This window comes from Tamandua tetradactyla, chromosome 22 (genome assembly GCF_023851605.1).
Source record: "Tamandua tetradactyla isolate mTamTet1 chromosome 22, mTamTet1.pri, whole genome shotgun sequence".
Classification (NCBI taxonomy): domain Eukaryota; kingdom Metazoa; phylum Chordata; class Mammalia; order Pilosa; family Myrmecophagidae; genus Tamandua; species Tamandua tetradactyla.
In genome coordinates, this window is record NC_135348.1 from 3,893,479 (window position 1) to 3,905,970 (window position 12,492).

The 12,492-nt window shown below is 33.9% G+C and overlaps 1 protein-coding gene across 7 annotated transcripts in view; it reads left to right on the forward strand.

Moving 5' to 3' along the window:
* FSTL5 (follistatin like 5) overlaps nucleotides 1-12,492 on the forward strand; it is an 875,733-nt gene that overhangs the window by 68,831 nt on the left and 794,410 nt on the right. For 6 of the 7 annotated variants that reach the window (XM_077139637.1, XM_077139631.1, XM_077139629.1 and 3 more), the window contains exon 2: nucleotides 8,541-8,682. In XM_077139637.1, coding sequence (XP_076995752.1) covers nucleotides 8,557-8,682 — 126 coding nt within the window. In that variant the 5' untranslated portion in view covers nucleotides 8,541-8,556. Of the gene's footprint in view, nucleotides 1-1,255; nucleotides 1,400-8,540; nucleotides 8,683-12,492 lie in introns of those variants that run through there. The other variant, XM_077139630.1, reaches the window with a different exon arrangement.

Genomic DNA, 12,492 nt, shown 5'->3' on the forward strand with positions numbered 1-12,492 from the left:
ATTTTAAAAACTTTTAAAACATCATTTTTTCACATCATATCAGGCAAACTAACATCTAGCTTTGATACAAAGTACTGAATAGGTCTTGCATAGCGAGCCTATATGAAATAGCTAAACTTTAGTTAACATTTTCCAGTTTGCAGTAAAGAAAAATAAATGGGATTCTTTTGTCATAAATTCAGCTGGTTATTACCGTGAAAAGAAATAAGAATGTTTTTCCTCAAAAATTTTTTTTGATTATTATTGAAGATAAAAAGATAAAGAAATTTTTACAAACCTATATTTCTTTGTCATTTTGATTAAAATGTTCTTTTATGAAGTACATCGGCTTTAGGAAATGGGGCATGTAAAGGAAAAGGGCAGTATGAAAGGACAGCTAGAAAAGAGAAATGAAATCCTAAGACTATTGCGTGATTGAAGCCCAAAGGAATGAAGGTCACACAATGCAGTGGCTTCAGTGAGAGCAGTTTCAATGGATTAGTTGGTGGTGGAAGCTGGATTGCAGTGGGTTGAGAACTGTAAGTCAAGTATTAAGAAAGTCAGTTTATAAATGCACAGACAAGCAGAATTCATAACTTCTGACTTTTAACCTATTGCTCTTTCTGTTATAGCATGCAGCTGCTCAGCATTAAAGTATGTTTCCTGGATTGGTACAGGTTTTCAGAAATAAGGATTTTCAGTTTATCAACCCAAAGAAGAAAGCGCCTATTTGGTGTCAGATTTCTCTGAAAATAAAACTCAGAAATTCAAGATTTGGAATAAACTGCACATAAGCTATCAGAACAATATTGAGGTCACTTATTTTTTTGAAATCATCACACACAGGACAAATAGACATAAGATAGAGATTAGCTAAGTGCAACATACTGATTTATATCACGTATCTTATTAGAACAGAGTTATAGCTCATTGGCCATATCAAGCCATTTAAATAGTGTAGGACTTTTTTGAGAGATGGAAGATGAGTAGCTATATGCTCTATTTTTCCTTCAGCCTAAATTCTAAGTACTACTGTATACTATTTGGAGTCCCAGCCTATTATAAATTTATATGCCTTAAAGAAATTCCTTTAAGTCAGCTCAACCCAGTTTCTTTCTATCTGACAGTTTTAAAAATGCTTTTGAAAATATCCTGTGCTGCATATAACCGTTGTGTCAGTGAAGATTATTGTGATGGAACAATGGACAAACAACAAATTCCCAAACATCCTGCATAAACAATAGGATCTGCGAGATGGTGACTGGTGCTCCTTGTTTGGCTTTTGGAAACTCTAGGGAATATAAAGATAATGTTGTTTGGATTGACACAGATAGAGCTTCCAAACAATTCCTTAGATACTCCTGCATGGTGTACCTCTACATGTGTATCTTTTTTTCCATAGTGAATAGATCCTAACCAGGTATGTTGTAGCAAAAAATTGTAGCAAAAAATTGAGAATACTAGACAGCTGGATTCCAGAGCCACTTCTTTTACCTTGATCACACCCATTAACCTCTCTGGTTCTTTTTGTCCTCATCTATAAAAAGAAGGGTCTATGCTATATCTCTAATGTGCCTTTCCATTCTCTTATTTTGTGTTCTGTATTGTGCATAAATATTTTACTTTGAAAATATTGTTTTTTGTGCACCAGTGGAGTTTATATGATTCTAGCATAAATCGTTTTATAAAGCAAAGAAACTTATGGAAAACAAGTATATACACCCTAACATGATTTTAATAACGTGTGATTTTCAAAAGTGGTGTCTGTGGGTGGTACAACAGTGGCTCAGTGGCAGAGTTCTCACCTGCCATGCCAGAGACCCGGGTTCGATACCTGGTGCCTGCCCATGTTAAAAAAAAAAAAAGTGGTGTCTGTTTTTAAGCCAAGTACATTTACACTTAAAAAATTTAATGGAATTCAGCACGAATACTTTATGCGAGTGCAAGCTTCAATTATTATGCATTTTACATTGCAGACCTTCTAAAATGGCAATGAATATATTTTTATATATTTAGCTTCTTTCTGCTTCAAGTTAAGCTGGCTGTTGAAAAGTATGAGTGATTAGAATCTGGACGTTTTGTTCACCCAAATTAATTACTGAAGTGTCCTTGAAATAAAAGTTCCTTCTTTGAATGAGTGAAATTGAATTAGTGGTCATAATTCTCATTATTTAACCCTTGTAATTCTTTTCTGTGGTCAGGAATATCCCATGTACTAAGAACACAGAACATGTTAAAAACTTTACATTTAAATTTGCATTTAAAACTTTTCAACACTTTCATAATATTAATTGATAAGGCATGGGATTTAGAACTAAAGAAACTGCCATGTTTATCAATATTTCCATGTATATCAAAGGCCCTTAACCATAATAAGTGAACACAGAAGTCGCACAGTTCCTGCTTTATTGTTGCTGAATATATGTGTCCTTTATCTTAGCTTACCTGGATCTACAGTAAATTTAAGTGAAAGACCGAATCTCCTAGCAATATTCAGTATGAATATTACTTCTGCTTTTCTACATGGCTTCTTATTATAAAGGAATCTATAATTGCATCAGTATGTATATCTCAAAAGTAGAATTATATAACAGACTCATGGGTCATACTTGATTGGACTCCGTCTTGTGATAGATTAAATTATTTGGAGGAAGATTTTCTTCTGAAAATGTTAAATTAGAATTTAACCGCAAGTTCAAAGCAATGTGGGTGAAGTGAAAGTGGGTCAAAAAGTGAAAACTGTTGTTGCAACAAAGCTTACCTAAATGAAGGTAAGAGAAGTCGCTCGATTTCAGTTGAGCTAGAGAAAGAAAAGATAGACTCTCCTGGCCAATGGATGCTCGTCTGAAGAAGCTATTCAATAGATAGCCCACTTTTAACCCAGGGGTAAAATTGAAGTTTTTTGTCCATGTGTGATAACTGCAACTTAATTTCTAGACTGCTTTTACTATCGGTTTGAATGAATATTTCAATATTCCATTATATGAAATATATTAAAAATCAGTTAAGGCATATCTGCTATGTTAAATTAATTAGTTTCCACCACTCATTCATTCATTCTTTCATATATACAACATATATTTATTAAGCTCAAGCTGTGTGCCAGGTATTGCTCTGAATGCACTTAAGGGAATAATAAAAGCCTGTCTTCATGTAGTTAACTTTCTGGTTGGAGACAGAAGATAAACCAACAGATAATTAAACATAGGATATATCAGATGATAAGAGTTTGGACTTCTGATTAATTCCATTCCAGTGAAAATTAACATTCATCATTTTTCCAAAACTATCTTCCACCCTACTCATCTTCTCTACTTCCCTGCATCATTTAGCTTCCTCTTTCCACTTAACCTGCCTAAGGGCTTTAGTTACAGACTATTTTCTTCTCTATAACCACACCGTATACCAAACTTGTACATAGATTAGAGGATTTATAAATATTAAGGTCTCTAAACAGCTATCTGCAACCCATACCTTTCTGCTGAATTGCAGGTTCTCGTATTTCAATGCTTATTTAATATTTCCTTTTGAGCCACCAGAAGTGATCTTAAAAAAAGAAATCTTAATTTCTTCCTTCAAACTTGTTTCTCCCCGTGTCTTCTCCAACTCAGTAAATACATATAGACGGAATAATCTGGCACAGATGTTCAAATGTTTAGGCTCATCAATCCCTTCTAACAGTTGGGCCCAGAGAAGGTAATTTGATTTTTTTTTTAACTATTTTTTTTGTTTGTTTTGGGTGCATGATCCGGGAATTGAACCCGGGTCTCCGCATGGAAGGCAAGCATTCTACCACTGTAATTGATTTTCATTTTAGGTCCAAAAGCATAATACAAGGTAAACCAGAAGGCAGTTCCCAGTTTCATGGAATTGTAGGGTGTCCAAAAGAAAGGGCACTAGTCATCAGTTAGACCTTCTCATTTTTATAGCGCAGAGAGGAGAGAGGTCTCTGGAAGTTGAGAACTTTGCTAGCTTGTGACAGAAACACTTGGTGCCCTTTCTTCTTCCTCTACCGTGTTTCTCTGATGGTAGTCCTTCTTACATCAATTGCCATGGTGCAAGGTGAGAAGTCGCTTACAAGAGGAAAATTGTAGCAGAGAGCAGCAAAACCTTTGTGAAAATGTCAGGGAAGGTTTCAAAAAGAAAGGGATTGGAACTGTCTCTTAAAAAAACCTAGAGTTAGTTTAACATGACTGAGTGAGAGGCAGTGAGGCTACTCCAGGGGAATCCCTCAGGATACTCGACTTGTTGGAGATTTGCTTCATCTTGACATCTTTTCATTCACGTATATGATACTGTGTTTCTGTCCCCATCTCAAAGGCTTCTTTTTGTTCTTAAGACAACACTTTAACACCCTTAGTTTGTTTTCCAAAGTGATTAGAAGTGAGAGTCTAAAGAATGTGTAAAGAAATCAAATCCTTCAAATTCGAATCTCCTAAATAACGCAACTACTCTAAATCTACCACCATAAGCCGCATGGAATGTTCCACCCTATGGTAATAAAAAAGAAAAAAAGTTTGCTTCTGAGAAAAATAATGGTTTTTGAAGAAGAGAGATCTCTGTTCACCCCCCTCACCGTGTTTTTTTAAAGTCTGACTTTGTTAAATCCAATGTTAGGCAGGTACTTGTCACATACATACGCATTTTGTTTTCTGTAACTTAATAATAATGCTGTTTTATAACGTTTCTATCCAAATGTGGAGGTTACAAGGAGCAGTGTCAGGATCGTTATTGCACCATCTGTTCCAGCTGGTTTGTTTTAGTCACATGCTTTTCAGTGTTCTTACTGAGCTGTCAACAAACTGCCAATTAATTATGAAAACCTAACAGGTTGTCAAAGGTTACTATACTAAGAAAGTGAGATCACATATCAGAATATCATCGGGTCGATTACTGCTGATTTACCGACCATTTTTAGATTAACTTGTGGATGAGTGGACTTTTAAAAATATATTAATGACATCCTTGGATCCTGTAGCTGAAGGGAAATAAGATGGTAATCCTCTTCTAGCATGCCTTGAGGACAGCCGTCTTTTCCTGTAGGTGGCTGTTTAATAGTTATATGATTGAAAGCAATTATTTTTACGTGTGGTATTGGAATGGAAAAAAATCTTACAAAATAGCAATTTATAAGAGACACTGGTTTTTGTCCTTTGTCTTGACTTTCAACTGTTAACACTACACTGCTGAATCTCAAGTATTAACAGTAATAGAAATAAGAGCTCTCCAAAATAAAGTTATCTGACTTTTAATATTAGTTCTGTTATATATTTATCTGTGATGCCAGGTAAATCACTACAAGTTGTATGTTAGCTTTTGCTATGGTAAAGTATATATATATATTTTTGTGTGTGTTGCTGTACTTTAGTGTTGTTAAGGAAATTTAGAATTGGAAATCTTAAGACTATCAATGAAACATTTAATCTTGGTTTCTAATCTAAGAGAACTGGGTTAAGATAGTACATATAAATTGCATTTTTACAGCACTGAAGATTACACACTGATTTATTTTAGTCAACTTTCAGTAAATTTTCTTAAGGCAGATATTTCTAGCGTACTGCATTTTGGCAGAGAAAATATTTCCAGATAATTTTGCTCTAATTACCAGTGTGTAGCGGTTTACTCACCCCAGATTTATAAGCTATTTGGTTAGCTATTAAAATTAATAAATTACTTGTTCATTCGCTCTATATTTTAAGGTAGATGATATACCAGTGGATATGTGTAATATATGTGTGCACACTCACACACATCATACACAAACACACACACATACAGAAAGAGAGAGAGAAAGTGAGGCGAGAGAGCCAAGCTCTTATAATGAGTACCTTTAGGGATTATGACCCCGTCTTTACCCAGAGGCACGATGGGATAGCGCCTTTTTCATGCCTCCTTTTCCTCTACTGGTTGACAGTAGAAGAAATAAATATTCAGAGCCGTGTTGGAATTGTCCCTTCACCTGATGGGGTTCTGTTTGCTTTATATGTTGGCTTTACCTTGAGTTTTAAATATTCCATTCAGTTGTCTCATAAACAGATATTTTCCTCCAAGAGAAGAACTAGACTATACATCAAAATGACAGAAAAGAGATGGATTGCAAATGAAAATATTTAGTTTTCTCAGGTTAGTTTTCAGATATTTTGTAGCTATGGTGGAAATAGGAATTGCTTTCAGCATTGTCAAGATGCAGAGAAACAAAATCTTTCTTTTACCGTTGTATGTGGGATGTCATTCACTTACACATTCTTATAATTTATTGAGTGACTAGTAGGTCCCAGATGATTTGCTAAGTCTAGTTGATGTAATGGTGAAAAAAAATCTCTGAATTCAGGGAGATAATAATCTAGAGAAGAAGACTAATGGTATTCAGCTCCTCATAATAATGACACATATTTACAAATTATTGCTCCGAAATGAAGGAAAAATGATTTATGAGAGTGGAAAACTAAGACATGTTAACTCCGGATTGGTGTTAAGGGAAAGGATTCTTGAAGGCTTTTGATATATGAAAGTCTTTGGCTATTAAATGGGGGGGGGGGAAGGAGCGTATTTCCAACAATGGGAATAACTTACAAAGGATATATGGCAGGGATGAGCAAAGTGAGTTCAGAGAACTGAACAAAGACTAGTGTGGTTGGGAAGCAGATAACTAGAGTAAGAGAGGGACGTGGAGAACCCTGACTTTGTGGGAACTTGTCAGTCTTGTCAGATCTTTTGGCTTTTATCTTAAGTGTGATTGGGAAGATGTGAGGATTATCGAAAAGGGGAATGACATCATGATATTTGAATTTAAGATGATCATTCTTGTGTGGAGCATAGATTAAGGGTGCACATGCCTAGTAAAGCGGAAGGGCAGTAAGAAGGTGGCTGGCTCAGTTGAGTTGGGAAGAACCACTGATAGCTTGAACTAAGGTGGTGACAGTGGACTTGGAGGGAAATTGATGTGTTGGAGATATATTTACAAGGTAGAATTAATAGAACTTAGCAATGGACTTTATGTTAAGGGGGAAATAAAGGAAGATTTCAAGGATATTTCCTTTGTTTCTGGCTTGGGCAAATAGATGGCTGAGAATCTGAGAGAGCATGACTTTGTTTGAGGGTATGTTTATTATGAGGAGTTGTTCATGAAACATCAAAGTGGAGCCACGGAATAGGCCAGCTATACTGATCTAGATTGTGAGATGCAATATATATATATATATATATATATATAATTAAAAACATAAACTATATTAAGAAACCTAAAATGAGTGAGTCAGATGAGAAGTGGATATTCAATGAGATTTGAGAAACTACACTATTTAATGGCATAGTAGAAGAGGAGGATGATTCTACTAAAGGACTGAGAATGAGTTGTCAGACATTTTCAGAGATAGAAGAGAGAGTTCTTCATACACACCAAGTAAAGTGAGTATTTCTTGTAAGAAATGAATGGCTAATAGAAGTCTATTAAGAAAGGGATTGGAAGCGTCCATAGGATTTTGTGGCGTGAAGGCACTGGTTAGCTGTGAGAGCTAACCAAAATGCACTTTGAGTCATGGGGCAGAAGCAGGACTGAAGTGAGCGAGTGTAAGAAAATGGATACAATGTGATCTGCAACGCTTTCACAAAGTTCAGGAAGTAACAAGAAACCAGTTTATCTTGAAATATGAGCTAATGCTTTTAATGGACGAAAGTAATCGAGAAAGATTTTGAAAAAATCAGTAAGAGCAGGATAAATAAATTGATTAAGTTTCTCACTAAGCCTGATGTAGAGATTGGTTTAGACAGGATGAGAAAGAGACCCACTGTTGTCACAGGAGGGAAGGAACTGTGTGGGAGAAAGTGGTAAATTGGACTGTAGTTGAACTTAAAAGCATAGATTTGTTTGTTTTTAAAGGGCATAGTGTTTATATAAATGCATGCCTTTTTACAACTTTTCTGGTATATCCAAAGACAGAGCAGCAGAAAAAGGCAAAGGGCTTTTACTATAAATCATCGGTAAAGTGATTTTCAAGGAAATAAATGTTCTTTTAGATACTACTGGCAAAATGCACCAAAGACAAAATATAACCCTCCAGCGAAACATTCATTCATCCCAATTTTTTGGTCACTAGTTGCAGGAGAAGATGGTCTTATTAACCTCTTACTAGTTTTTAACCAATGGACTGCAAATAGTCTTAAATTTTATCAAATGCCTTTGAAGAGAAGTTCAAATTTTATGTGTGTATTACTTATGTTCTGTATGAATTTTTAGAAAATTAGTTATGGTTCAATATTTTCTCTTTATTTTTTTCTTTCAACTTGATTTTATAAATTTTCCTCAGTACATTTTTATAGGCTCTTCTATTTGTTATTTCATGTTACATAAGGCTGTCTGAATGAAAACAAACAGTATTTGGTATGACAAAGGAGACATGCTTTCTTTGGAGGTATCTACCTAGTATGGATTCACTTGACAACTGCCAGCAAGTTCTGCTTAGATCTATGAAGATTTCTATGGGCCATTGAATTTTTCTTGGTAGATTTTTTTAATACATAATATTATTTTCCCTGATCACTTTCACTTTTAATTTTAACAGGTGAAAAGCAATAAGGATGTTTAAGTGCTGGTCTACAGTTTTGGTTCTTGGATTCATCTTTCTGGAATCAGAAGGAAGGCTTTCAAAAGAAGCAGAATATGGACTTAAATCTCATCACCCTCTGCTAAGATTGCGGCACAAGGTACTAACAGCATTCCAAATCTATTCATATTACCTTGAAATTATGAACTAAACTTTTCATTATCTGGTTTCTTATTCACTAAGGAACATTTATTTCAGGATATGCTCTCCTTAGTTTCCAGAGTATGAAAAAAATACCCATTTTACAGCCTGAAATAGTAGACATTTTACAAATGTACAACTTGGGGCATTAAATAATTCTTGACAATAGTTCCTTTAAAATACGTATCACTAAAATTGATATGAATAGTAATGGATTTAGAAAAATAAATACGTTAAAACTTAACTGACCACATATTTTCTGTTATTCCTAAATTAATTTTAAGGTTGAACTTTTAAAATAAAAAATACAGCATTATATTCTGCAACTTGCCATGAAGATAAACAAAAACAGATGTCCATGCCAACTGAAGTTAAGCAAAGGATTTGTTTTTATAGAATTTATTGAAACATTTTATTTCATAAAAAAGCCATAACTTTGGCTTCTCTGATGAAAAAATACTTCAGTTTTCTGTGTTAAGTATTTTCAAATATGAAATATATTTATATTCAAGCATAATATAAATTATGAAAATTAAATACTTACAGTAAATTAAGCTATAACTTTTAATAGCAATCTCTGATACTGCAAATAATACATTCAAACAACTTTTTATGGACAGAATAAAAGTTTATAATACACTTTGGTTTCCATAGAAATTAGAAAAAAGTACAAAATGGCATTCTAATTATAAGAGAAAATGTTATATATATTGTAAAATTTCTCTTGCTACTTGTTTTTAATAATCACTTTTGAAATAAACATACGCATATTGATTTGCTTACGTGAACTCAATGGCATTTGCAGTTCATCTATTTTTGCTGATATTCTTTCAAAATATCATCATATGGTGATAAAATAGCTATGCTTTTTAAGTATCAGACACTAAGTTTTAAATATATTATTTTATTAGGTTTTCAAAACAGTCTTATAATGACATTTGTATTTTTAATTTTATAAGTGAGTAAACAAAAGTCTTAGAAATTAGAAAAGTTATGGAATTTTCCCAATGCCTGCATTTATTAAATGTATTTGTCAGATTGGCATAAGATGAAGGGTAGATTTGATAGCCATAAAATAGAAAAGAAGTAAAATGTAAAAATAGACTTCAATTGTAAAAGACATTGTAAAAATTGGGTGATGTGTAAAACTAAATAAATTTTTAGCGTTTCTTATCTTGATAAATGCAATTGGAAAATTGGTCTTGTTCACCTATCTTTCAATTATCAGTGATATCCTCTACCTCATGGACTAATCAACGGTTTCATACGCACCCAAAGCTTAGAAATAATAATTCCTTTATAAATGTTCTCAAAGCACATTATTAATATAACATATGCAGTGAATGTTCAGTTTATGCAATTTCTCTGCCCTAAATTAGAAGTGCCTTGAAGTCAGGAGCTATGCCTTTCTCATCTTTTTATTCTTAGTGCCGTGAAAATTGTAGATACTGTTTGATTGATTTAATGGCAGAGAAATGACAGGTAGAAAGGATTATTATGCTTTTCTGATTGTTTTCCTGCTAGGTGAATATAATGAAAGTATTATATATTCCTGTGAGTTTTAATAAACCTTTGAAGAAAAGAAAAACCAAAAGGTGTTAAACTTTCTTTTAGAACACTACGACCCACGAAAATGATGTCTGTTGCCAAATTTTTCCATCTGATTTTTTACCTCTAAAGAATTAGAAGTAATGCCTGATTGTTGATATTTAAAATCACAGAAGGAGAGAAGGTCATGGTAATAGCAAACTTTCAAACTGCTGGGAATAAGCATGAGAATAAGTTAAAAAAAAAACAAAGCACTTGTGAAATTTGTGTGTGTGGGGATGTGTTTGTATCAGAGCGTGTCTTTAATAGGATGATGGAAGAGGATCCCTGAAGTTTGTAAATTATTTCCACTCACCATCTTTCCCCCTTCTCCCTTTTATCCTCTAAAACCACCTGCCCGAGGCCTTGAACACTGATCTCATTTTAGTTTGCATTTTGGTTTGTGTCAGTCAGTATCAGGACCCCGGGAATGATGGGTCATCCTTTTACACTGATTCCTATCCCCAGTAGGCTTCTGTTAGTCTTCTCACTTTATTGGTGAGACCTTACCAAGCCCTGATTGAAAATGGAACCCACGTCAGTCCCTATTTCCCTTTCTTCCTTGCATTATTTTCATCCACATAACTCATCACCACCTGTCAAGAGATATATTTCACTTATTTGGTTGTTTATTGGCTGTTTCCTTCCATTAGATTGTGAGCATCCATCCATCTTGAAATACCCCAATACCTAAAATAGTGTATGGTTCGTTGTAAGAGCTCAATAAATATATGTGGGTGGAATGGCTCCATCTATTGTCTAGAATACAACTGAAAACAAGATAAGAGATATGCAATTAACTGATTTCCATGGCAAACAGAATATCCAGATGTTTTTCCCTCCTATTATTTTATCAGAATAAAATAAACATAATACTTAATATGATTAAAATGGAATTACCTTAGTGATGTTACATAAATTAGTTATTTTTCTCATTTGTTATTGTTTAACCTATATAGTTTTACTTGTATTTGAGGAGTCGAAATATATATAATTTCTAAAAATATATATGAGACTGAGACAATATGTAAGGGGATTTTCTAGTAAGGTCAAGTTTCATTAATATTACATATTAGATATTGACAAGGAGATTATAAAATTAAATAATAGGTAAACAATAGATCTTGAGTTCTGATCAGCCAGTTCCCACATTTTTCTTAGAAAAGTGTCAGTACTTTGAATCTGAACAAATTTATGTATGGAACTAATTTTTACCAAGTATTTGTGTGCCAACTGTATAATGAATCTCATTTGGGGAACAGGATGTTAAATGTGATGCTTATTTGCCATATTACATAGAAATATCGTAGATATAAACATAAGCATATATGTACACATTTATATCATTTGCAACTATATGTATACATAAACAAGATTGAAAACATATTTGTATATATCTTAAGATAAAATGAATAACAAATCCATCATGCTAATTATAGAAATCTTAATTAAAAATGTTCGCAGATATGTATGTGGGGAAGTTGATTATGTGCTTTACCAGTATGTTTACCCAACAAACATTTATATGAAATCAAACATAAGAATTCATCAGCACACTAGAATTGTAAAGATGTTATTATCCAGTCCTCCCCAAAGTGAATCTTTTATTTATTATTATTTTAATTTAAATGTTGAATACTGTATTGTGCTCAGCACTCACTATACATTACATGTTGTAATTTAACCTTTCAACAATCCTGGATACAGGGGATTCTGTGCTGTTCTTCCAAATGGCATTATTAAAACCCAGAGAGATAAACTTTGAGCAACAGATAAAATCAGATCAGTAAGAGTCAGGGGAAAGCAAATAAGTTGGGAGTTGGGATAAAAAGGACCACAAAAAAATTCAGGTGATGATGGCAGTAAAGCAACATGACACTGACATCAAGGACAAGCATTGAAGGAATTCCAAATTGTTCCTCCTGCCCCACCATAAGCACGACCACGGTATCACCATGTCCATTTTTTGACCGGACTGGAATGAATGTCTTCTCCTGAAGGCTGTGTAGACCTGGTTTAGGTCAACCTCCCAATGAAGACTTGCTGGGAAACAATAGTTACCACCTCTAATGCTGACCTGTGCCAGGAAATGAGGTATTGAACAAAGCATAGTAACTATTGAATGCCACGTACATTTATGAGAAAGTTCCCTGAAGTCTCCCAAAGTCTGAGGCATCCCCAG